This window comes from Rhinichthys klamathensis, unplaced genomic scaffold, assembly GCF_029890125.1.
Source record: "Rhinichthys klamathensis goyatoka isolate OS25496 unplaced genomic scaffold, OSU_Roscu_1.1 h1tg000419l_1, whole genome shotgun sequence".
In the NCBI taxonomy this organism is placed as follows: domain Eukaryota; kingdom Metazoa; phylum Chordata; class Actinopteri; order Cypriniformes; family Leuciscidae; genus Rhinichthys; species Rhinichthys klamathensis.
In genome coordinates, this window is record NW_026606917.1 from 16,274 (window position 1) to 43,297 (window position 27,024).

The window sequence follows — 27,024 nt, forward strand, 5'->3', positions numbered from 1 at the left end:
GGACTCTGAACCCAGTGTCACCTTGACATGCTCGATTTGTGAATTTTTTTCACAGCAAAGCTCTTGTCTGTAAAAAGTCCGTTAGACAGGAATGTTGAAAATAGGTGTTTTTCATGTTTAAACCATGGATATTAACAATTTATAATAAACACACAGTGCTGGATTACAAAAACACTTGTTTTAGATTGAACCTGATTTGTGAAAACTTTCACAGATCAGTTTGGGTCAGTTAACCCTTCCCCGGTTGGTTAACTAGGTCATTCTGATTTGTGAAACCTTTCAGAGGTCAGTTTGGGTCAGTTAACCCTTCCCCGGTTGGCTAACTAGGTCATTCTGATTTGTGAAAACTTTCACAGATCAGTTTGGGTCAGTTAACCCTTCCCTGAGTGGTTAACTTGGCCATTCTGATTTGTGAAAACTTTCACAGATCAGTTTGGGTCAGTTAACCCTTCCCTGAGTCGGTAACTTGGTCATTCTGATTTGTGAAACCTTTCACAGATCAGTGTGGGTCAGTTAACCCTTCCCTGAGTGGTTATATAGGTCATTCTGATTTGTGAAACCTTTCACAGATCAGTGTGGGTCAGTTAACCCTTCCCTGAGTGGTTAACTTGGTCATTCTGATTTGTGAAACCTTTCACAGATCAGTGTGGGTCAGTTAACCCTTCCCCGGTTGGCTAACTAGGTCATTCTGATTTGTGAAAACTTTCACAGATCAGTGTGGGTCAGAATGTAACGTGTGACAAGCAACAATGATCCGACAAAGAATCTTCTTCTTCTAGCTTTCCGGCAGGCTAGATGGCTTTCGGCACATTGCTGCCTCCCACAGTTCAATCTCGGTTATCATTTTATGACACCATCATTCTCAGAGGGCTAATCCTGTTGCAGATATAAAATCCATGACTGCATCCACTGTCCTCGATTGATTCTCATGAGGATTCAAAATATCTCTCAGTGTCACTGCCTGTATTCCATCTCCTGATACCACAGAGTAAAGTTGTTCTCTTTGCCCTTTATACTGTTGACATACCATAAACACATGATTAACAGTCTGTTGTTGATTGCAGGTTCTACAGAGTCCATCCTCATGTTTGCCCATCTTCGCTAGATCCCATGCAAGTCCACAGTGTCCCAGCCTTAGTCTTGTCATAATTACAGACTGTCTTCTGGATTTACCCAAATAACATTGCTCTGTCTTTACTTTGTTTTGTATTGCATAGTAATGACGGCCCTTTGTTTCCTTTTCCCACTGCCTCTGCCATACTACTATAGTATTTACTTTAATGACAGATCTACATTCAGCAACCCCAATACAAACTGCTAAATCAATGTCTCTTTTTAAAGTAATTTTTGCTGCCTTGTCTGCCACCTCATTCCCTTCTACCCCAACATGTGCAGGCACCCAGATAAATCCCACTGACCCTCCAGCCTGTTCATATACAACAGAACCATCAGCTCCATAAACAGATCTGGCCGAGCTCCCAAATTACTTCCTCTCAGAGTTTTTAACACTGAAGCCGAATCTGAGCATAATACTGCTCTCCTTGGTTGAACTTCCTCTACCCACTTTAGTGCCCATATAATAGCTAGAATTTCTGTTGTATACACCGATACCCCCTCAGACAGTCGCTTAAGCTTTACATATTCATATTGTGGGATATAAAAAGCAAATCCCGACTTCCCAGTTTGTGGATCTTGGGATCCATCTGTGTAAATCTGAAGATAAGTTCCCCACTGATTTTCTAGTCTTTGCTTGACCATATTGGGATATTCTGTGCCTTCATGATGTTTTCCATTATACTGAAATCTATTTCTGGACAAAGAAACTACCAGAGCAAACACCAGATAAAGGGTGAACACTTAGGGGAAAGTAGAAACAGGTGTCAAAGCAAATCAGCGCGAGCGCAGATTGCAATGACTAACAGGTGCAGGTAGAGAGAGAGGCCTGCAGAACGGAGCAGAAGAGAGAAAGTGTGAGTGTGTGTGAGAATCAAAAGGGAGGAGAAACCTGACTCATGACATAAACAAGTTAAATAAACTAGTGAGAAGTGTGTTGTAAGATTAAGAAAGTTTATTTTCTAAAAGTGCACTGTAAAATATTTCCAGGATTTAACGAAATGTTACAGTATTCTTTGCATTATGATAATTAGTGTTCTCTTCGACATCCAGCTTGGACCGTATTTACTTTTTCAATCCTTTTCTCCCAGTCAGTGTAACAGAACACAACAGGTGATATTGAGAAAATATATATTATTATTTAAATATGTGAATATAATGTATACATTTTTATCTCTTCTTTGTCTTCTTTCTTCTATGGTCTTCAACTGTATCAAGTGGTGGATCATCTTCTTTACTTCCTGTGCAGAAGATGACTGGCTTCTTTGATTTAGTTTATGGATCGTTAGGTAGAGCTCACAGCGGGTGATCGGTCAGAATCACACAAGATGTCTTCATTGAAAGCATTTATTGGATTTACAACTGCATGGTTGAATGTACATTGACGTGTATGTGTGTGTGTGGTTCTGAAAACAATTAGAATAAATAAACAAACAATTAGTTAAATGCAAACTAATGATTATCATGCAACACAACCTCTATTTGTATCAACTGTATCCTATTCTAATAATATAGCAGGAATAAAATACAGTAATATTTTAACATAACCGAAACTGGGATTAACAGAATGAAAAAAGGCTGTTCTGTAGATCTAAACAACTACAATTGTAACAATGACAAAGGATAAACCATTCGCAATACAATGACTCCCTCTGCTGGTCACATAAATAACTAAACCAAGCCGCTCCGAGAGGTGTCACGTGATGACCAGTGTATATGCGAGAGGCGCGCGCCCTATAACCGATTAACTGGACTGAAGGCAAATATCGCCGCGATAGGTTACAAACAGTGGCGATTTCTTTAAGACTGCAAGGGAAGCTCAGCTTCCCCTATAATGTCAAAAAATTAATGGTCAAATGTGTACTATTGTGTTAACATTTTATTGACTAAAAATGCGTTAGAACACGGTCATATCGAAGACGAGTTCGTTCAGAATCAGCTACATATAGCAGGTCGGCTGACTCGATCTCCTTCCCGTAGCGCGTCACAGTGCATTTCCCTATGGCATTTCCCCATTGAAGCAGAGCGTCCATTGACTTCATTGGGGCTGCTTTGAACAGTTTTTTTCAGTGCTTCGAAACTAGACGGTCATTGGATAAATGCTGCGATTATGTCCCGCCCACGGACGCCGGGCGTCTCTGGAGTGAATAGGGAAGTGGGCTGGCCTGGAGTCCGGGCGTCTGCGTGATGATTGGAGGACTGCATCTTCTTTTTCATTGACAGCAATTTCGCACAATAAAAAGTCACTGACGCGGAAGCTATTCGAGATGTTTGCCGAGTGGAGTGGGTGGGCTGGAAATGGCTGAGTTGAGAGGAATGAGGTGTGATCCGGGAGGTGCAGGAAGTGAGGTGGATGAAGGAAGTGAGATTGAGGTAGACACGGGTAACGAGGGAAAATCAAACAACGAAGAATGGAGGATAGTGAATCGAAAAAAAATGAAAAGAAAGCAGAGAGAATCTGATGGAGAAAAAGGAGAGGAAGAACAAAGTTCTGAAATTAAAGTCATTCTGCGATTTCAATCCCCTTGTACATCAAATCCCTTGAAGGTTAGTGATGCAATATACAAATTGGTAGGTGAAGTACAGTTTGTTAAAACTCTAAGAGATGGGAATCTACTGATTATATGTAGAGATAGAGTTCAGCAGCATGGATTAATGAAGTGTAAATCATTGCTTGGGAAGGAGGTTAAACCACAAGTATGGGAAGACAGAAGGAAGGTTATGGGAGTAATATCTGGAGTATCAACTGAGATCACTGAAGAAGAAATCAGGGATAATGTAAGAGGAGTGAGAGTAATGAGAGTTAAACGTTTACCTTTTACAAGGGATGGTGTTAAGGGGCCCAGCCTGTCTGTATTGTTGACTCTAGAGGAAGATAAAATTCCTGAAAGAATCAGAATTGGGTATGTCAGCTATATAGTAAGACCATATATCGCTCCCCCTATGAGATGCTTTAAATGCCAGCATTTTGGGCACATTGCAGCAGCTTGTAAGAGTAAACTACGTTGTGCCAAATGCGGAGGGGAACATGAATACGGGAAATGTGAGAGAGGAGCTAAAATCAAGTGTTGTAATTGTGGAGGAGAGCACAGTGCTGCTTACAAAGGATGTGATGCACATAAAAAAGCAGTTCAAATTCAGAATGTGAAGGTAAAAGAAAAATTAACGTACGTTGAGGCAATTAGAAAGGTAAAATCTAATGAGGATAATAGTAGATTAGCACCTGTGACTCAATCCCCAGTTCAAAACTTGCATAAGTGTTGCAATATTACCAAGGATACACTTATAGTGGAAAAGAAAAAGTTTGTAGCATTTATGGTGGAAATCATTAACTGTTCTGCCCAAGCATGTAGCCGAACAGAGAGAATTAAGATAATTGCAAAAGCGGCAGAAAAATATTTTGAAATGGAAGAGATGTCAGTAGAGATCATCAATGCAACAATTAGAATGGGGATATCAGATTCACAATCAACATGTGGTGGTGGAGATTAATAATGATGCTAAGCATTCTACAGTGGAATGCGAGGAGTCTAATTGCGAACGGACAAGAATTAAAACAGCACATTCAGGAGCAATCTGTCAAACCTAACATAATTTGTATTCAGGAATCATGGTTAAAACCTTCACTTGATTTTATATTGTATGGATATACAGCAGTACGTAAGGATAGAACCCTTGCTATGGGTGGTGGAGTTATAACCTTCATCCAACATGGTGTTAATTATAGAGTTATCAACAGTCGTGAAGAGCTTGAGATAATTATAATTGAAGTATGGGTGAATAAAACAAAAAATAGAATAATAAATTTTTATAATCCTTGTAAAAAAATAACTAGAGATATGTTGGAGAGTATATGTGATGTGGAAAAATCCAAAGTTATAATATGTGGAGATTTTAATGCAAATAATACTCTGTGGGGAAGTGCTAGAACAGATGGAGATGGGTACATAATTGAGGATTTTATGGATGATAATCAGTTAGTGTGTTTAAATGATGGAAGAGGCACTAGATATGATGTAGCTCATGGTGTAGAATCTGCAATTGATCTTACTTTTGTATCAAAACAACTAGCAGGTACTTGCATATGGGATGTGAGAAGTGATAATACAATGGGTAGCGATCATTATCCTATCTGGGTAAAGATAAGGAGTCAAAATGTTAGTTTTGAAGAAAATTGGATTCCAAGATGGAGAATGAAAGAGGTCAATTGGGGGCTGTATAATTTTAAAACAAGCAGCAAATTAATTGAAATGATGCCAAATTTGAGTGAAGATATTGAGGAATTAAATAATTTGATTGTTAATATAATACATAAGTCAGCTGAGGAAACAATAGGTAAAACATCTGGAGCAAAGAAGAAGAAAATGGTACCATGGTGGTCTGATGAGTGTAGAGAGGCTGTTAAAAACAGGAATAAAGCTTTTAAAGTAGTTAAATCTAATCATTCTTTTGATAATTTAATGGAGTATAAAAGAACACAAGCTAAAACTAAAAGAATTATAAAAGAAACTAAAAAGAAATACTGGAGAGATTTCTGTAGTAATATTGGGACAGGAATTAAAATAAATGATATATGGGGAATGGTTAGAAAGATGGGTGGGATAAGAAGGGACTTTTCACTACCAATATTAAGAGATAGTGGTATTGAGGCAGTAACTAGTAGAGAAAAAGCTGAGATGCTAGCAAAATCTTTTGTTAAAATACATAGTTCACAGAACCTTTCCAGTGAAGAGCTAGATCTAAGAATGAGGACCATTGAAGAGAATAAAGATATGTTGGGGATGAAAGTGGTGGGGGAGAGCTCACTAGATGTAGATTTTACATTGTTTGAACTAAAAAGAGCATTGATTGGTGTAAAAAATACCTCACCAGGGAGAGACGGGATATGCTATAAAATGATTGAAGAAATATCTGATGTGGCAAAAAATGTGATACTGATTTTATATAATAAAATTTGGGAGGGAGGGAAATTGCCCACTGGGTGGAAACATTCAGTAATAGTCCCTATAGGGAAACCCGGAAAGGATAAAACGAATGTTAAAAGCTACAGACCAATAGCGTTAACGTCTAATTTATGTAAACTCATGGAGAGGATGATTACTAAAAGGTTAGGGTACACATTAGAAAGCAGAGGGCTGATCACACCATATCAGAGTGGTTTCCGTACTGGAAGAACAACTATGGATCCTGTAGTCTGCCTAGAGAATGAGATACGTAAAGCACAGGTTAACAAAGAATCTGTGTTGGCAACCTTTTTTGATATAGAGAAGGCCTATGACATGCTGTGGAAAGAAGGACTTTTAATTAAGCTGAATAAATTGGAAATAGGAGGTAAAATGTTTAACTGGATTAAAGATTTTTTAAAGGATAGAACCATAGAGGTAAGGATAGGATCAGAGTTATCAAGTACATACACAATAGATAATGGCACCCCACAAGGTAGTGTATGCAGTCCTATTCTTTTTAATATAATGATTAATGATGTGTTTGATGGAGTGAATCAAAGGATAAACAGGGCATTATATGCAGATGATGGAGCATTGTGGGTGAGGGGCCGTAATATAGATAATTTACAGCAACGGATGCAAACAGCAATTAGTCAGGTTGGAAAATGGTCACTTGAATGGGGGTTTCACCTCTCAGTGGAAAAAACGCAATTCATCTGTTTTTCTAAGAAAAGGGTAAAACCAACAATAGATCTTAAGATATATGGGCAATCTCTCAAACAGGTTAATGAATTAAGATATCTTGGTGTGTGGTTTAATAGTAAACTCACTTTTAAAAATCATGTACAGAAAATGGTGGAAAAATGTAAGAAAGCAATTAATCTTTTAAAATGTCTATCAGGTTATAATTGGGGGGCATCAGGCTCTTCTTTGAAAAGAATTTATATAGCAATAATCCGATCAGTGTTTGATTATGGATGTACAGTATATAAAACAGCAGCTAAAACTACATTGGCTGAATTGGACAGGGTGCAGGCCAAAGCTCTCCGGCTGTGTAGTGGAGCCTTCCGAACATCACCTATCCCAGCGCTGCAAGTAGAAGTAGGGGAGATGCCTTTAGATCTTAGGAGGTTAAAGCTCTCTCTAGCATACTGGGTAAACTTACAAGGGCATGAGAATATACATCCTACAAAATTGGTGTTAGAGGAATGTTGGGAATATGGACGCATTGTGGAAAATAGTTTTGGATGGAGTAGTAAAAAAGAGGCAGATGATATGGGAATCAGTATTATATCCTGCAGCAAAACTGTTAACTTAAGCATAACTCCACCTTGGTTTTTCTGCTATCCTGTAGTTAATATAGAAACTAAAAACATAGTTAAGACGGGATTGTATCAAAGTGTACAACAGTATATAGAAGTAAGATATAATGATACAGTACAAATATTTACAGATGCATCCAAAGAACCAGCAGGTAAAACGGGGGTGGCTGTATACATTCCTAAATATAAAGTTACAATACAAAAAAGAACCTCAAATCACCTCTCAATCTTCTCTGCAGAAATGATGGCCATCATAATGGCACTACAGTGGGTAGAAGAAGTGAAGCCATATAAATCGGTTATTTGTTCAGACTCTATGTCCTCCTTAACTAGCATACAGACTGGGAAATCTGAATGCAGGCAAGATCTTTTAGACGAAGTTCATCAGATAATATTCAGAATAACGCAACAGAAGCTAATAACACAGTTCACTTGGGTTCCAGCGCACACAGGTATTGAGGGGAATGAGAAGGCAGATGAGCTGGCAAAAGAAGCACTTAAAGCAGAACAAGTAGAAATACAGGTTCCACTCAGCAAATCAGAAATTAAAACAATAATTAAAGATGGTATTCATAAACTCTGGCAAGATAAATGGGATAAGGGGGAAAAAGGTAGGCATTTATATAGTATTCAACAAAATGTAACAGTTAAAAAAATGAGTTCATTATCACGACAGGAGGAAACATGGTTTACTAGGCTAAGGCTAGGACACACAGGCCTGAACAGCAACTTATATATAATAGGGAAACATGAGACGGGAATGTGCCCATATTGTATGGAAATTGAAACTGTGAAGCATGTACTTTTGACATGTAGGCAGTACCTTGAAGAGAGAGAAAAAATTAAGAGGGTAACAAAATCTGTTAATTTAAGCAACCTGTTGAAGTTACCAGGAACACACTCTACAATAAAAGCAGTGATAGAATTTCTTAAAAAAACACAGTTAGCAAGAAGACTTTAGTTTTATGTTTTTTTTTTTATTATTTTTTTTTTTTTTTTTATTATTATTATTTTTTTTATTTATTTTTTTTTCTATGGAGGTTGAGTTGAGGTTGAAGCTGGAGGAGCTAAACACGTAGCGCCAGCTGAAGCTTGGGCTCTAATTCTCTGTTTTTTGTTTGTTTGTTTTTTGGGGGGGGGGTTTTTTTGGGGGGGGGGGGGGGGGGCGGTAATTTCATGTCCCAATGTGATCACACCTTATTCCTGTAGATGGCGGTAATGCACATAGATTGCAAACTGCCAATAAAATTCACAGAAGAAGAAGAAGAAGAAGAAGCTATTCGAGATTTCGAGCTCAGTCTCAAGGCGGATATGTACTCGAAAGCAAGTGTACTCGAAATACTAACTGCTGTAATATTTATTGGTATTTGCAATTTTCATCATACATTTCACAGTTTAACCTAATTCCCATATTTCCTCCGTCGATGTCAGGTGCCTTGCGGGCGTGGTGTTTGGATCCCGGCACATCTGTCTAGTTTGGTTTCGGTTTTGTGTCGGGAATTGGACATGCATGCTCTGCGTGTTTGTTTTCTGTTGTGAGTGCACAGGATGAGCTCATGGTCGTTCTCGACTCGTGCATAACGTTCTGTCTTGTCGTGTTCGCGTGCGGTTTCGTGTTAGCTCTGTTCAGTGTGTTGTTTTTTGTGTAGCACGCGGTTCGTGTTTACATCGGCCGCGTGCTTTCATGTCATGTTTTGTCTTTTGCTGTGTAGCACAGCTTGTGTTTTACACTAGCTGTGTGCTTTCATGTTGTCATGTTCTGTGGGAACACGTGGCTTATGAGTGTTCTCATTGTTCTTCATGTCTCATTTTGTGTGAGCACAATTGCTTGTAATTTGTTTTACTGGCCATGTGTTTGTGTTTTTGTCATGTTTGGTGTGAGCAGCACATGGCTTGTCATGTGTTTTCCTTGTGCCATGTGCTCTCCTGTCGATTGTGTCGACTCCCATCTTGTTTCCTGATTATTAGTTATTATGCCCCACCTGTCCTCCCTCGTTACCTGCCTTTTTTGCTCCCTATTTATTCTCCTTGTCCTGTGCTGGTTCGTAGTTTTTGTTTGTATTTTTTATTTTATTATTAAAATAAAGCCCATCAACTGCACCAGAGTCCTCGCTCTTTTCACCATCCCCACACCTGACAGTCGAGTTTAAAAAAAAATGAGTTTCCCCTCTTTAAAAGACCAGCAGCCGCCACTGGTTACAAACTATGCACAGAAAGTGTTGAACTGGTATTTCACAATGTATAACCAAAGAATAATGCCCGAGTGGCAACTTATACATCAATAGAAAGAATCATCACGACACGAAGACTAGCTGAGCAGGAAAGCCTGAGCTTACATTTAGCAATACTAAACAGACGAAACACTACCAATCTAGCCTTTGCAATGCCAGTAAAAGATCAACAAAATACAGATTCTTACTTGTAAAGACGCACACAGAATTAAAGCAGTTGAATCAAGGCGGGTTGTAAGTCCGTGCGGTTCGCGTACACTACTGTCAAAACCTCTGACAGAATAATACTCGCGCGTAGCGATCCTGAATCAACTTGTGATTGGCTAATGGTGTGTTCACACCGAACGCGAATTTAATTATTTGCGCGAGTAGATTACATACAAAGTCAATGCAAAGACGCGAATAGACGCATCATTCGCGCCGGGCGTTGCGAATGACGCGAATTGGGCGACGCGTTTGCCGCGAATGTCTTCCGCGCAAGTTGAAAAATTTGAACTCGAGCGAATGTTCAAGCGTCTAACTAAACGCGATAGACGCGTATTTGACGCTCTATTCGCGTTCGGTGTGAACACACCATAAGAGTCCAGGTGAAGCGAGGTGAATCTGACGCTTAGATTCCACAAGGGGGCCTTTTTTACACTTCCACTAGCCGCGTTTGCATTGCAGGTTTGCGCAAAACTTTTGCGATATTTTCTAAACGTCGATAAAAAACTATTGCGAACTGACGGCATTTCCGTTAACCGATGTTATGCAACTCAAATGTAATTTTTTCCTCTCACGAGAAGTCATTCCAAAAATCATGCCAACGGATGTTGGTAGGTTTACGTAGGCTATATCTCAGCCACCGGACTAGACATTATGGAAGGAGATGTAATGGCATAATGGCAAGGAAAGCCCTTATAGGCTACTTGAGTATGAGGTGTTTCTTCCTCATATCTGCTTCAAGGTCTTGATAAAATGTGGCATTTCTTTGCTGTTTAGAATCCAGTATTTATGTGATACGTTTGTCTTTTATGAGTTTAACTCCAAAACTCGTCTTCTGTTCAAACATACGTGTCATCTTTAAAGAATGATCATGTGACTTTTACGTACATCAGGTGACCTGTTGTGAGTGCGAAGAAACTGTTTCCATTGCAGTTTTGCGAAATATTCAATATTTTCACTTTCAATTTGCGCAATTTGAAGGGTAATGGAAATATTTTTTATTTGGAAGAAATCAGTGGCGGGCCGTGCATTTCACACCTAGGCCTTCTGTCCTACCTGAATTAATAACTTTTAATAGTGTAGCAGCGCAAAGACTCTCTATAATTGTTGTTTTTATTTTGCACCGGCAGTTATTGGGTTAATGCGGTGAGTTTGGTTAGAGATAAACGAGCGCGTGAGTTCGGCTGGTGCGTTTGTGTACAGTTGTTCTTGCGTTCCGATTATAAGTTCATAACGGAGCCTCCCTTATCTTGTCGTTCAATGGTTACAATAGTCCTTTTTCAGAAGTTACAATAGTATGGATGTTTGAAAAAAAAAAAATACGTTTCGATCATACATTTAAAAGAAAAATTAAGAAGAAAATCATATTCACCACGGGGAAAAAAGCATTATACTCACCAAAACTACTGATTATTTTTTACACAAAATCCATCCTTATTTCTTTCCTCAAGAAGACTTAAATTACTCTGTTGTACAGGTTATCTGTGCGTTTCAGTTCCAACAATGACGAGTCTAATGCTGTAAGTCGAGTCCCGTCATATTTCTAGCACAAGTTTTAATTCGCTTTAGAGAGTGTCTGCTCGACAGAAGCAGTGGACACAGTCACCGCATAACCTGCCGATGTGTAACGTTACAGCTGTCCCATTCTCTCACACAGAGTTTTGAACGAAAGCAATGAGATCAGCGGGACTTTTGCCTTCAAAATCATTCGTGGCATAACTTAGTCAGTTTTTACCCGGACAGATCGAGCAGTGTTCCGTGACTCTGCGTTAAGCTCAGGCTGAATAAGGGATTTTTTCAGGTAGGTTGGAACCTGCTGGGGGTCGAGGAGGGAAAGAAACATTAATTTGTGGGTTGAAAAACTATTAAATCTACAGGAATATATTTTAGTTTGCAGTTCGCTACAGATGCGGAAAGCAGACTACCAGTAATAGTACGCGCTCTAAGCATCCAATCAAAGAACGTGAAAATGCCGACGTTATTGTATGCCTGCTATGGCCCCGCTGCAGTCAAATCGAAATCTGATTGGCTGATTAAATCTGACTGCTTATGATTGGTTAAAGCAACGGTTTCATTGCCATTCATTGTAAGCTACAGGCGCCCGCACTGTCGATTCTGAAGGCCTGAAGGCAGATTTCTTTGACCCTGGCAACGCATGATGGCTGAAATATGATTGGATAAAAGCGCTAAAATAAACATACACTACTGGAAGCAGCGCAACCAAGAGAAAAGCTATAAAATTAAGAGAATGAACTATTGGGAATAATTTAATACTCATTCATGGAAAAAATATATTAAAGTGCAAGTCAGTGATTCTGATAGTGTTTAGGCCAGCAGAGAAGGCCTTGCTGGCCCTGACGGCCCACCACTGGAAGAAATAAATGCTCTAAATGTTAAACTATACAGAGAACCCTGTCAGCATTACATTACTATCATATTAAAGTTTAAATTTAACAAGTGATTTGTATACAATTAATTTACAATTATACGTTTTTTCATAATAATAACGTTAAAATATTTTTAATCATATAAGAGTTAATATAATCATTATTAACACTATTATATAAACACTATTATAATGAATATGTAATATGCCCATAGTGCATATATTTAGCAAAATGCTCTTCTTTAGAGTACATTTTTCTTGCTAACTAACAAGCTATGGTCTTAGAATTTCCAGAGGTAAATATAACGTTAAGTGTACATTGTTTACAAGCTGATTTACTGACCTCTTTCCGCAGTAGAAACGCTGATTGAGCGATTACATGAGACATGATACCCTTCAGTAAGTTGTTCTGTATCTTTCAACATACCTTCTGATGTTCATTCATGTTTATTTGGTGCTGTAACTAGTAGTTAAGACTAAGAGGAAGAGAAGATCGGTTCAATTGCCGCCTGAACCAAGACACTACAGCGATCTGTCACGCCACATTAAAGAGCGCCAAAGCGGTATTTATTGTTTGAATTTCGTAACAAATTTGACAGAATTTGAAAGCTAATACTTTGTTTCATATCAAAAGTAACCTGATCTGTCTTGTCTGTCGGCGTGTTGTCAGTGTCCTCTCTGCTCCGCGATGTTTTGTGTGGTGTGAATGCACTGAATGCGTGATAGTTTGCAGCCCTACACACATATATCTCAAAATGACTAGATGTTTTCATTGTGGGATGTCAATATCCATTGACTTATATCATCCTGATGCCGGTCGTCATGGTAACAAGGGGTCTTCACATAGGCACATCAGTCAAAGAGGAGGACATACTGACATCTGCTGGTCAGAACCTCGTAACGCAGGGCATTTCCTGGGACAGAGCAACAGTTCAGATGAATGTGACAGGAGACATGTTAATGAACTGCTCAGTGTGATCACAGTCTCACCAGAGCAAGCTCAGAGCAGGACAGATCTCTCAGACACAGGCAGTGCAGCACAGCATCATGGATAGATGGGAAAAGTCGCCCTTTTGAGACGGACTCTGAGAAGAATCCTCCTCGCTCCAACTGCTGCACTACGCACACTGCAGCCACAAAAAAAGGGGCAGTTGTTGGCGGCTGAATATATGAATTATACACATTCTAGTAATGTTATTTATTTAGATTTCTGATTTAGCATGTGAATGTTTGTATTTTAATTAAGGGTGTATCAGATTTTACCCACCTTGACATCCAGCGATGTAAACAGTGACATCTACTTCAGCAAAGTTTTGAAATATCTAGAAGAAAGATTACCATTTCTTTCTTTTCAGCATGATTTTTTTCTCTCTCTCAATTCATTACTATGGAAACTTGCTTCTGCCATGGAATTAAAAAGGTAATGTGACACAATTCAGACTTTTTTCCCCCTTACAAGATTATATCTCACAATCTTTACTTTTACTTTAACCCTTTCACTCATAGAGGTCACTACAGTGAGTAGACAGCTATTCAAAAAAACATTTTCTTGCAAATGCATGGTTTTTGATGGCATAGTTGCACATCAACTTCTACAGTGGACACTAGTGCCTCATCCTACACACTGCCACCTAGTGGCAAACCGTTGTAAGTGGATTTATTTCTCCAAACAAAGATGGCCGACGGAGGGAGAATGAGCGTTTGCTAGAGTTGTACATTAGAAAAAAAGTTGTATTACACAATTCTGACTTTTTTTCCCTCTCAATTCTTTCTGAGAAAACAAGTCAGAATTGCAAAACATAAATTCGAATTTACTTTTTTTTTTTTATTATTATTCCATAGTGGAAACAAGCATCGATTCATTTCTCTTTCTATCTCTCTTACTATCATCTTATGTAGAGCTGCTTAACAGCTGAAACATTTATTGTACAACATTAACACTGTTTTTGTCGTCTTTATCAATGTGACGCTGCTTTTGAAACAATCTTTTTTGTAGGTATATAGGCCTATAAATAAATGTGACTTGTTTTGACCTACGTTTTCCAGTGTTTTCAGGGTCACCGTGTCGATGAAGCTGACAGGAGTGAAGTCCAGGATGATGGAGTGTGTGTGTTCCTGCACATTGTCACAGCTGGAGGAGTGTGTCTCTGTGTTGTCCCGTTCCTCCTCCTCCTCAGAGTCCTGCTCTGGCTGGAAGCCGTGGTTCGTGTTACCGTGGCCTACTGTCGCTATGCCGTTGTCATTGATGATGTGTTCATGGTCCGTTCTTTGGCAGTGCACAGATTCACTCACATTCTTCATGGAGACCAGCATTCGGTTCGCTAACTCTCTCAGAACTCCAGTCTATAAACAAGAAACATAACCGCTTAAGAAACTGTTTCACATGCTCACATCTTAAAGAACTAAAACTTTAAAAAGGTTTCTGTAGAGAGGTATGCAAGAGTGTGTGGGGGACGTATGGCGTAGGGCGAATGACGTAGGTGTAGTGTAAGCTTAGGTGAGAATTACCGTGACAATAGAGCAAAACAAAACGCCGTTTGGCGATTTAGAAGTCTAAAGCAAGATGTTTGAAAGAAAAATGTTGAAGGATTTCCATATAAGAGAAAGGAGCTACTTCTTACGTCATACGTCAGGTCAAAGGTCACCCTTCCGCCAGAACTCGACTCTCTTGTTACCGCACGTACAGCCTTTGTCTGAAGCCAGTGATTACTCAGGCACTTCTAGTAGCCACCTTGGCGGGTTGAATTTTACATATAAAATATATATTTATGTATTTTTTTATATTATATATATATTTACATATATATTTTACATTGTCAAAAGTGTTGTCGGTCAAAATGCCGGTCTTGGCGAGTATTCACGTAAACATAGTCAGTTATGTTTTAAAAGAAAAGAAAGCATGTGTAAGAGTATAATGGATCTGTTCAAATGATCTTTTTTGATGGATAGATGTGCTTTTTGGAGCGTCAAAATCTCAGGCTCTATTCAATGCCATTACAAAGCAGGGAAGAGCCAGGATATTGTTTAATATAACTCCGATTGTGTTCGCTTAAAAGAAGAAAGTTATATACACCTTGGATGATGGCTTGAGGGTGAGTAAATTGTGGGATAATTTGAATTTTTTGGGTGAACTATTTATTTAAGTATACTTAATAAACTTGATGTAAGCTATACTTATTTTCTGTAAGGGGTTGTTGGAAAATGATTCACAAATATATATATATATATATATATAAAAAAAAAAAGTCAAACATACACAAAGTTTCTTTCAGGGGTAGGGTTAGTGTAATAATGATGAATGTGTGTATGTGATTGTCTTTAAGCTGTGGTATTTGGACAGAAACTCTCATGTTCTCAGGCTTTCAGAAGAGTTTCCAGAATTCCTCATTACAGCATTCCTCTCTCACCTGTTTATCTTTTCCCTTCTGTTGTCTCTTTTTTGCCCTCTCCTCCTCTTTCCTCTTTTTCAGCTCTGGAACATTGATTCCACACTAGAAAGAAAGAAAGATGAGCTGAAAGCTGTTGACGGCTCATGTCTTTAGTCAAGTGTGTAATTCATCTGTTCATTACCTTCTCCAACAGGGCCTCTTGATAGAGTTCAGCATTTGCATAGTAGAGCATTGCAGAGGAACGGAAGATAGTGATACCTGGGATTGCTTTAGCCTGACCAGAATCACAAATATAGATTATAGAAGTTCCATAAACAGTACACATAAATGAGCAGTTTGCCTGCAAGGAAGTCTCACCTCCTTATTTGACTCTGTTTCCAAGTACAGTTCTGTGTCAGGCACCCTGCCAAGTAAAGAGTACCTCGGACTAGACAAAGACATTAGGATGGTTATGAAACACATAGCCTTTATCTTTATAGACACACAAATACACTTTCACACAGGCTCACCGCTGAGTCCTGAAGATCACTGTGAGCAGTGTGAATATGATGGACGCTGCCAGACCCAGATCCAGATTCAGCAGAACCGTACAGAGAAACGTGACCAGCCACACCAGCTAGAGGAACAGACAGAGCTTTTCACACACTAGCTAACCCTGGGTTATTTGGCTTCCCATTTCACACTGCTCATAATTTACCCGTGGTTAACAATTAATCCTGGGTATTCATAAGCAGACATTTCATTGTACACTCTTAAAGGGGTAGTTCACCCAAAAATGAAAATTATGTCATTAATAACTCACCCTCATGTCGTTCCAAGCCCGTTAAGACCTCCGTTCATCTTCGGAACACAGTTTAAGATATTTTAGATTTAGTCCGAGAGTTGTATTCTCTTCCGGTTCTGTTGTTAATATGCGTTCAGTGACGCTGATGACGTGTGTCTGGTGCGTCCGTGTATTCGGGTTCAAAAATATATGTCTGGGCAAAAGAATGCAAGTCTTCCTCTGTGTCGAAATCCTTAGACATGTTTGCGAAGATTGTTTTGTTTACAGCGTGCGTCTCCCTCAGACTGTAAACGAAGCTCGGGCGCACCAGATACACGTCAGCAGCGTCTTACGTCAGCAGCGGCACTGAACGCGATTCGATAACAGAACCGGAAGACAATACAATGCTGAATAAAGTCGTAGGTTTTGTTATTTTTGGACCAAAATGTATTTTCGATGCTTCAAAACATTCTAACTAACCCACTGATGTCACATGGACTACTTTGATGATGTCTTTATTTCCTTTCTGGACAAGGACGTACATACATTTTCAATGGAGGACAGAAAGCTCTCGGACTAAATCTAAAATATCTTAAACTGTGTTCCGAAGATGAACGGAGGTCTTACGGGCTTGGAACGACATGAGGGTGAGTCATTAATGACATAATTTTCATTTTTTGGGTGAACTACCCCTTTAAACCCTGGGTTAATGTCCTTATTTGTATATTTGTGGAGTCAGTGTCACTGATTGGACGAATGCGGCATGCAACCTATTTACATAAAGGCTCTAGAATTGCGCATCCTCGTATTATATATTGCCATAGCCTACTATCAAGTTTATACTAAATGGATTTTTCAACTATAAAGGTAAGAATGAAACGGTCTCTTCTTCACTCCAATTGTCACATTTTCTGTTACCATTTGACATTTTTACCCTCAAAACATTGGAACATAGCCTACTGTTTATACAACATGCTGTGTTTCTGTGACTGTCCAATTTGAATATGTGGCATGTAATTGGTTGTCCATTGCTAAGCATCTAGTCATAACAATCTAACACCTCATCGTTTCACACTGTATACATTTGGTACCGGGGTTACAAAGCAGTGTTTAGAACGATGATAACCCGGGGTTAAGCGCGGTGTGTGAAGAGCCCTAGAGAGGGTCGGGACACAGTATCATACACACAGGAGACATACATTTATTAGTCTTTAATGATCAGATCTCACCAGATCTACTCTGTTGCTCTTCCATAGAGCAGGAATATCCTGACACTGCATGAACATTCCCTTCAGATTCACAAACACGATGGTGGAAAGCACAGCCTGATGACAGACACAAACAACAACTTAAAAATTGCTCTGATGTCCAAATGGAGGATTAGGAGTGCCGCTTCAAAAATTAAGGAATACATTTTTAATGTACTAATCTGAAAAAAATAGCCTAAATCAATCATAAATAGGCGTATTTAAAATTATGTAAATATAAATATATCAATAAAATAATAAATATTTCTAAACCGCTTTCATTGGCTCCAGAAGTATTTTTTAATTGGCATTAAAAAAAATGGAAATTATTTTGTAATAATTTTAGTTTTAGTTAACAACAACAACACTGGACACAAGAGCCACCAATGAATGCCAATGTTTGGAGAGAGGTCCTGAATTACAGAGTTTTATCAATTACAAGTATTTTAATTACATAATGTAATTCTATATCACAAATTTATATTTTGTCTAGTGTTAAATTGAGTGCATGACTTACTGTGGGCAGCTCCTCAAAAAGTGAACCGAGCTTTAAAACTGTAATGAGCACAATAACAGCAGATATCACTCCAGCCACCTACATGACACAAAAGTATATCTGTAGTTGAGCATAATAGACAGCATATGTTTTATATATTTTGGGGTCGGGATGATTTTCAAATGTTTTTGAAAGTAGTCTCATATGCTCACCAAGGCTGCATTTATTTAATCAAAAATACAGTAAAAACAGTATTTTTAAATATTATTACAATTTATAAGAGCAGTTTTCTATTGTAATATATTTTAAAATGTAATTTATTCCTGTAATCAAAGCTGAATTTTCAGCATCATTACTCCAGTCTTCAGTGTCACATTATCCTTCAGAAATCATTCTAATATGATGATTTGCTGCTCAAGAAACTATTATTATTATCAATTTTGAAAACAATGCTGCTTCATATTTTTGTGGAAACTATAATACATTCTTTTTCAGTTCAAAAGAACTGCATTTAGTTGAAATAGAAGTTTTTTTCTAACATTTTAAATGTCTTTACTGTTACTTTCGGGTCACTTTTTCTTCTTTTGAGCGGTACTGTTTGTTTTTCTCAAGTGGAATATCACCTGTGTTTTCCCCCCTGTGCTCTCCTGGACAAGACTGCGAGATAGTGAGGAAGTGACAGAGTAGCACTGGAAGAAGCCACCAATGACATTACTGAACCCCAACGCCAACAACTCCTGCAGAGGGACAATGACAGACTCTCACCTCTGCACAATGCGCATACATTTTCAAAGCATGATATATCTATGTGAACAAGTGTACTGAAGGCATATGTGCCACATGGGTTGGTTGGCCCGTGTCGGATTTGGGTGAAATTTGTTGTACCTGATTGCTGTCTACTTTATATCCATATTTGAGAGCAAAAGTCTTGCCCAGAGAAATGCTGATGGCGTATCCCACCACAGCCACGGTAAACGCGTCTCCTACCACCGAGGAGAAGAAACCCACCTCTGGGACTCTGGGTGGCACCAGCCTGTGGAGAGGTCAGAGGTTACAGATCACTAACACAGCTTTGGCTTTTAGGTGCATGGGGCAAAGTTCATTTCTCCCAACCAACCTTTGTGTGTGTCTTTTATATGCTTAACCCTGTAAAGCCAGACGTGTGAAATAATATAATAATAGTCTGAAAAATCTATATTAATACAAAATTGGAACAGTTTATTGAACCTTTATACAATATAGTTGCATGTTTTTTGTTGAGTATCATATTTGATACATCAGGCTTTTATGGCTCATATGATACAGGAAAATATGAAGCTCATTATTTTTTCAGAGACCAAAACTGAGCAAAAAATGTGCAATTTAATGCAGTTACTGATATATGGCCAAAAAAGTTAGAAGAAATTCTGATAGCTTGTAATGTAAATCAATTAGATCTTTATAGCAGTATAGCAGATACTTACATAAAATGCATATAAATATCATTTATCACTCTATATCTCCCATAATGTCTTAAGATGATATTTAAATGCTTAGTTTTATGACCAAAGGTCTGTAGTTTTCATAGTGGGGGCAAAAAATATAATGCAATGCAATACAATGATGATCGAGAGATGAACAAATAAACGTTCCTCAAAATCCTGATGGATCATATTCGATACTCACATTGGAAGGAAGTACTCACAAAGGTCCAGTAAATCTCACACGTGAGGGTGTAAGTGAAGGAATTTCATTTGGCTTGGGATTAGTGCTTTTCTGACTGTTTTGATGGGTTTAACAAAGTCAGTCAACAGAGATTAAGACCAAGAATTGAGTCACCAAGAAAACTTTCTAACCTTCTGCATGAGGATTGGTGTTTCAAAAGAAACAGTTTAACACTCAAAATCTACCCCTATGTACTGTATGTGATGTGAAGCACACACTTACCCACTGGGAATTTTTCCCACCACATCTACACCATTACCAGCTTTCAGATCAGTATAATGAGAAACAAGAGTCCCTGCAATAATCTGGAAAGATACATCCAAAGTTGTTTACTGAGCATCTGACGTTTTGAATACTACTGGAGTTTACAGAAACACACCATGTCCTCACCAGCATGAGCTCGATGGGAACAGGGAGGAATAATTTGTGACGGTAGCAGGAGTTGATCTCTTTTACAATGACCAGAGCTGTGAGAGCCACCAGACTGATCACCAGAGTGGGAATATGAGTCTGCAGTAATAAACTGCCCAGCTCCACCAGAGTCTAAAGAGAGAGAGAGAAATTAATGTGCTTACTATAGTAATAACAGTAAGTTATGCATAATTACAAGTATCTAAACCTAAGCTAAACCCTAAGAACATGTAGTTAATTAATATTACTTACTACTTATTTAAGTACAATGTAACTACGTCACCTTAAAATAAATGTGTTTTTAAAATATGTCTGAAATTTTAATTTATGGGGGTAGACATTTATTATCATTCATTTGTGGAGGCGCTGTGAAATAAAATGGTGAGTTTGGGAAAAGATTAATTAATTATAAATGTTAAAATCCTCACTCCAATTTATGTGAATGCACTTTTTGTGTTTTGAGGATTGGTAACCAATCCCAGCATTAAACCCCGAGGAAGTGTCACACAACTCTATATCTTTATGCAAAATTATGGAACACATTACCTACAACTATTAGGGATGCTGATTCTCTGGATTGTTTTAAGAAACTTCTTTAGACATATTTTTTTAGTCAAGCTTTCAATTTATAATTGTATTATTTTGTTGTACTTCTTTTTATATTTCTTTATTTATTTTATCCTCATGTTTGATTGTTTTGTTCTGTACTGTAGCGCTTTGAGTCTGAGAAAGGCGCATGACAAATAAAATTTATTATTATTATTATTATCTTTAACACAGATCAGTGAACGGGATACAACTATTGCATTTTCTCGCATAAAGTATTTACATCATCTTAAAGGATGGGTAGGCAATGTTTTTCATAAACATTTTTTTTAATACTGTTTGAAACTCTCTTCACATCCTGATAGCAGTCAATAATAGAAGTGGAAAAAAAATGTACATAGGCCTATGTCTTCTGTGGATGTATCAGGGTCAAAAAGATGTTCGTCCAATCATTGCATTCGGTCTGAATCTAATGATAGGATGTCCTACCTAGTTGTCAACATATGTATTTCAATACCTCTGCGCACCTGCTCGCACAAACATCACACTTTATCAGAGGCTATGCAGAGTTGTAGACACAGTCACCAGACGGCAAAAACAAACAGCAGCACCTTCTACAGTTCCTCCTGGACCACAAACAACGAGTTTATGCTGCGTTCACACCATAATTACCGTGATTAAGAGACGGCAACCCTTGACGTTTCACGATTTATGTGTTTCTATGTCAACACTATCAATGGAGAAATGAATCTGCAGCAGACAGGTTGAACAAGTAAGAGCTCTGTAAATTGTTTACGTTACTTGTATTGTAAGTTATGAGCTTTGAGACATGATGTAATTTAATGCTTTTCAGACTCTCCTCTGGCTGTGTGTGTTCATGTGTTTTGGAGGAGGCATGGCTTTAGAGACGCTCTAAAAGAGGGTGGGATCTTATGATTTCAATGCTAGCATGCTATTGCTAGCCTCTCCAAAATTACATACCGTACCTTTAAACTCATTAAAAGCGTTATGTTTTAAAATACTGAAATGCTATGTTATTAGTATTGGCTATGATAATAGGTGAGTGGCTCTTTTATTCAGAAGGCGGGACTTATTCCGCCATATTGTGCATTGCACTTTCTCCCATTCAGCAACACAGTGTCGGCCTTGATCCGGCCCACATCTGGTACATATGGAATCCAAGTGTACCAGATGGGCCAGATCTGGGCCAACACTATGTTGCTGTCTGGGATATAATTAATATATTATTCCCGCCGCATTCAGTTACTTACTGTTGGTCAGTAAACTCTACAACGGAGAATTCAATATATCGTATTTTAATAAACTGATACTCAGGAGAATACAGGAACAGGAAGGATAGCCTCACTAGGCTACTAACCAAAACATGCAACGCAACATAAAGTTGCATAATGTTCATTTACATAATGTAAATGAAAAACTTTCATTATGTACTACATTTATTTTATTTAAATAAGTGAATAGTCAGCATTAACACGTGCTATTTTTAATTTACGTTGTTAGTTTCAAGATATACTGAAATACTCACATAAAGCAGCTGCAGGGGTCCAGTGAATCGTCTGGGCGAAACTCCTAACATGAATTTGAGTTGAGAAATGATGACGTGGGTGGCCGCGCCTGTCGTGTAGCCCCGCACTAACGGCTCGGAGAGATACGTCACTACAAACCCGAACCGAACCAGACCCAATAAAACCTACAGAAAAAGACACAACACACAATGATTGGAATTACATAGAGGACTGCATTGGTTTCAAAATGTTTTGTTTTGTTTTTCTACATTAATCCTTGGTTTGTTCGTTTGTTCATTCTTATTTTCTTATTTGAATTCATTTGATTGTTTTTCACATTCCTTCAAGCGTTTTCCCCCACACATGTATTCATTGTTTGGTTACTTTGCTCATTCTCTCATTCTTATGTATTTTCATGTTTGTTTTCATATTCTTGTTTAAGCTAGAGCTAGACTCACTTGAAATATGCCGCACAGTAACGTCGTTGCTGCGGCTACTTTCACCCGTTGCACGTCTCGCGCCTCCGTATCCATGACGACTGATCCATTTGTCCCATTGGTCAGAAAGTGATCCTCAGGAGCCAATCGCTCTGAGACGCTCCCGATCATTATGCTAATCACCGCAAAGGTTCCTAAAAGGCATTGAAAACGCGCAAATTGGGTGTTTTTTATAAAGAAATTATTATCATAGTCTATGTATCTATGGCTTGTTTTCATATGACCTCACGCCACTGGGTTGCCATGGCGCGAAATGCAAATGGAGGGCAGGAAGTGATTAGCTGTATTTAGAAAGCACTATAACAAACTCAAATTTGCGTCGTTTATGGTTACTTAAATCGATCAAACCACGATGAGTTTTTATCGTGTACCAAAAGTTGTTGTTCATAAGGGGGGAAAATGCAAGAAATCGACCGAAAAACGGCTACGTAGGAAAACCTACGTACGTCTGCGGTCGGGTGGGCCGAATGGGAAAATGTCCGTGTGTGCAGTGATCACTTCGTCAAAGGTGAGTATACAACTTAAGTGGCTATGTTTGTGTAACGTGTAACGTTTCTGAACTTTGTAAAGTCAAAGTATGTCTGTAATCCGAGGTAGTTGCTGATATCTACCGCCTCGATGGCAGGAAAATCTTTAAATTCAGTTGAAAAATCGCTCCTCTTCATAACGTAAGGATCACGTACAACATTTTGATTTTTTGTTTATATCTTTCTCTTGTAATAGCGTGTAAAGTAGTACAGTACGGACTTTCCTCCATCTCGTCCATTGCGCTCTTCACTCCCTGCCCTCCATCTGAATTTCGCGCGTCATCACAATGTGTGATAATGCTGGTAAAAGTAGATGTTCTAAATGTATTTTGTATAAAATACAAAATAACATTTCACATTACCTACATTCTTTCTCTTCCCCTCACCTATGGAGACGTGTTTAGAGGTGCCAAAGATGAAGTACACCAGTACAGGATAGAAGGAGGTGTAGAGACCAAACACAGGTGGGACAGAAGCCAAAAGAGCGTATGCCATACCTGAGTATCAATCAACAAGCTTATAGTGGATATAAAAAGTCATTGCAATTTACCAGACTAGAGTGTTTTTGCAAAGAAAAGTGGGAAAATATTCCCAAGTCAAGATGTCCAAACAGACTAAGTGCTGTGTGCAGTTATTCCAGGAATATATATATATATATGCTCTTAAAATTGTGTCACTAAAGGTAGCAATTTTTTTCATTAAACGTGCAAAAGTTCTGACATGATTTATCTTTGCTTCATTTTTTTCCAACACAAAAAACAGCTGTTTTAACAGGGGCGTGTGTATACTTTTTATACCCACTCTATAATGTATCTCTTTAGAGACTTCCCTTGGAGTTTGGCTGTTATATTTTAATTAAAACATTATTTATCACGATTATCAACTTTCTTGGGGACATCCCAGCAATGGGGTTTTGTCAGGTTTTTATTTTTTCATTCTTCAAGGAACATTTTGAGAATTTGTATCCAGTGTGTAGTTTTGCTTTGGAACTTGAACTTGTAAACTGACCCTGAGGCAGATGCATGATTCCCACACTGACACCTGAAACCAGGTCACCAAGTCCATTTTCCTGAACGGAATACTGGGGGATCCAGGACAGAACTGGTATCCACGTTAGAATCCAAATCTTCCACTGTCCTACAAAGCACCTTGCAGACAGTAAAAGCATAAGAGTTTTATAGAATGTGTTGTTCATAGTTTAACTCTAAATCTTCCTTGGCGTTATTGGCTAATAGCGACAATATCCAATGTATTAACGATTTCATTAAAGACAGATTGACAGACAGACAGACAGACAGACAGATAGATAGATAGATAGATAGATAGATAGATAGATAGATAGATAGATAGATAGATAGATAGATAGATAGATAGATAGATAGATAGATAGATAGATAGATAGATAGATAAATTTACATTCTTAAAACAAAGTGATTGATGAAAAAAATTTTGAATTAAATCTTAAGTGCAAATGTATCACGTCACATATCAGTCATAAATAGGGTTGGGTATCGAGAACCGGTTCCATTTTAGAACCGGTTCTAAAAACCGGAGATTCGCTAAGATGCGCGCATTTCAATTCTTCTTATTGATTATACATTTTAACATGACTTTAAACCATTAAAGTGAAAGAAGACCCGCAAGCTGTTTTCTGTGCTGCGCAGTGCGCACACATTCAAAACATGCTCCCATGCAGAAAAGTGATTTGAATGTGATTTTAAACCATTCAAGCGCAAGAAGACCCACACGCTGTTTTCTGTTCTGCGTACACATCCAAATCGTGCGCACAGAAAGCCACCTCTCATACTGCGTGATACTGATAATTCTCTTCCACGTCTTTTTGCACTTGAACGGACAAATACACACAAAAATGTCAAACGTCCTCGTAAAAACACAGTCGGTTACTATATCTTAAGTGACCCTAAATAGTTGAAAAAGAAAACGCATTTGTAACTGTATATTGGATCCGTGCAGCTCTTAAAGTGACAGCAGCCTAATATTCCTGCTGCCGTTTCTATCACATCAAACAACAAAAGACAAAGAGAAAATTCCCTCGCTGTTTTTGACTGAATAACTTTCTATATTTGTAATTTGTATTTTATTTATAAAGTGCAGTGTTATTTTACATTTGATTACAGTTTCTGTATACCTGAATACCTGAAAATCTTATAACACTGTTAATTTCAATCATATCTTTCAGTTGCATCTATTTGTGCAATTGCTAATTTGTTTATTTGTTCTTTTTTTAATCACCGAGTGTTTACTTGTCTTTAATAATGCTTGAAATTGATATTAGTTAGGGTAGTTGTTTTTGCTATAGTATTTTTAAACCATAGGCAGAAGTTTCTTGTATAGGTGTCTTTTAGCCTGTTGATTTTTGTTCATGCTGTTTTGCAATAAGACTCAGAATAAATGTGAATGATAGTTTTTTTTTTTTTTACCTCATTGAAATCAAAATTAGGAATAGATAAGAATCATAATCGGAATCAGATTTGTTAAAATTCAAATGATACCCAACCCTAGTCAAAAAGGGGGCTACATCATTTTCCTTGCATAACGACATACTTTGTGTCTTTGAATCTTACCTTATAGAGTCACAGATCTTCTTCTTTATAGAGGGCCCGTGGATTTCAGTCTGCCGTTGAGCTACTTCCTCAAGTTTAAGTTCATCCAGGATGATCCTCTCCACGCAGAATTTTGCTCCACCATGTTCAGAGAAACCCATGCCTGTCCTATTCATGTTCATTGTATGTTCCTTTTTGCCTAGGTTTGGGGGTTTCGGCAACTCAAACCCTCAAACGCCTCCCAGGGGGTAAAGTATAAATTGAGATGTTTTTTTTTTCTCCCTGAGAATATATCTGTGACGATTCTTCTTTTCACTGAGAATAATGAGTCCATTTATAGGTTTCCATGGAGAGATGACAGACAGATGAAGGAACCATCTATAGGAGCAGCCAAAGGATTCCTATAGAGGGGAATTTCAGTGTGCAGGTACCTGCAGTATGTTCAAACCAGAAATGTCCATATAGGAAAAGTTCTTGGGTCATTATCAGAGTCTTTAAAGATCCATCCCACACCACACCCACAACAGTCCCATAAACATGAGATTGCCAAATATCACACATCAGTTAATGAACTTGTGACACTTCACTAACTCACAAACACATGGACAAAAATAGTAGCCTACAATGTGATAAATATAACAAAATATAAAAAGGCAACATCTTATTTGTCAGTGAGCACTAAAAGCTGTCCTTTCAGCTGTCCAATTGTTATATTTTTTGTCATCATCTGTCAGTTTAATTTGAGTTGTTTTATCTGCCAAGATGACTTCCCCAAGTAAACGAGATGAGTTAGGAGAACAAAGTAATCAGCCAATTTATATGTATCAACAACTTTATACAAAGACTCGTTTTACTATGAATGGGAGAAAGTGCAACGCACAATATGGCTGGCGGAATATGTCCCGCCTTCTAAATAAAAGAGCCAATTGCCTATTGGTAAAGTCATTGAGTCACTGCAGCTGCCGTTAGAAGCTAGATGACTGCACATGTGCATTGGCTGAGAGGTGTTTCAAAGACAGACGCAGAGTGAAATGACTTGCCTTAAAGGGACTTTGTAAGTTCTGTATGGAACAGAGCCACCAGACACTGGATGCACTCATTGCGAATCATTCGCGGTAAGAAACTCTGTTCTTGCTTGATTCTCTCTTGAGG

General features: G+C 38.3%; 1 protein-coding gene across 1 annotated transcript; it reads right to left on the reverse strand.

Moving 5' to 3' along the window:
* Positions 1-12,845: 12,845 nt before the first annotated feature.
* Positions 12,846-26,308, reverse strand: si:ch211-117c9.2 (solute carrier family 26 member 6). The gene is made up of 19 exons (XM_056235320.1): positions 25,894-26,308; positions 24,317-24,456; positions 23,695-23,805; positions 22,743-22,915; positions 22,305-22,469; positions 20,192-20,344; positions 20,024-20,106; positions 18,983-19,130; positions 18,721-18,834; positions 18,119-18,196; positions 17,584-17,679; positions 16,101-16,207; positions 15,949-16,018; positions 15,773-15,865; positions 15,610-15,693; positions 14,240-14,545; positions 13,470-13,524; positions 13,193-13,329; positions 12,846-13,116 (listed from the first exon to the last, which is right to left on the reverse strand). The coding sequence occupies exons 1-19, from the start codon at positions 26,052-26,054 to the stop codon at positions 13,090-13,092; spliced, it is 2,301 nt and encodes a 766-aa protein (XP_056091295.1). The 5' UTR covers positions 26,055-26,308; the 3' UTR covers positions 12,846-13,089.
* Positions 26,309-27,024: the final 716 nt, after the last annotated feature.

What these genes read in the sequence shown, in the direction of transcription:
- si:ch211-117c9.2 (XM_056235320.1), bottom strand. Translation starts at nt 26,054, where the DNA reads ATGAACATGAATAGGACAGGCATGGGTTTCTCTGAACATGGTGGAGCA. An exon ending in GACCCCTGCAGCTGCTTTAT is followed by an intron (nt 20,345 to 22,304) that starts GTGAGTATTTCA and finishes CTCTCTCTTTAG; the next exon opens with ACTCTGGTGGAGCTGGGCAG. An exon ending in GCACAGGGGGGAAAACACAG is followed by an intron (nt 18,197 to 18,720) that starts GTGATATTCCAC and finishes TGTGTCATGTAG; the next exon opens with GTGGCTGGAGTGATATCTGC.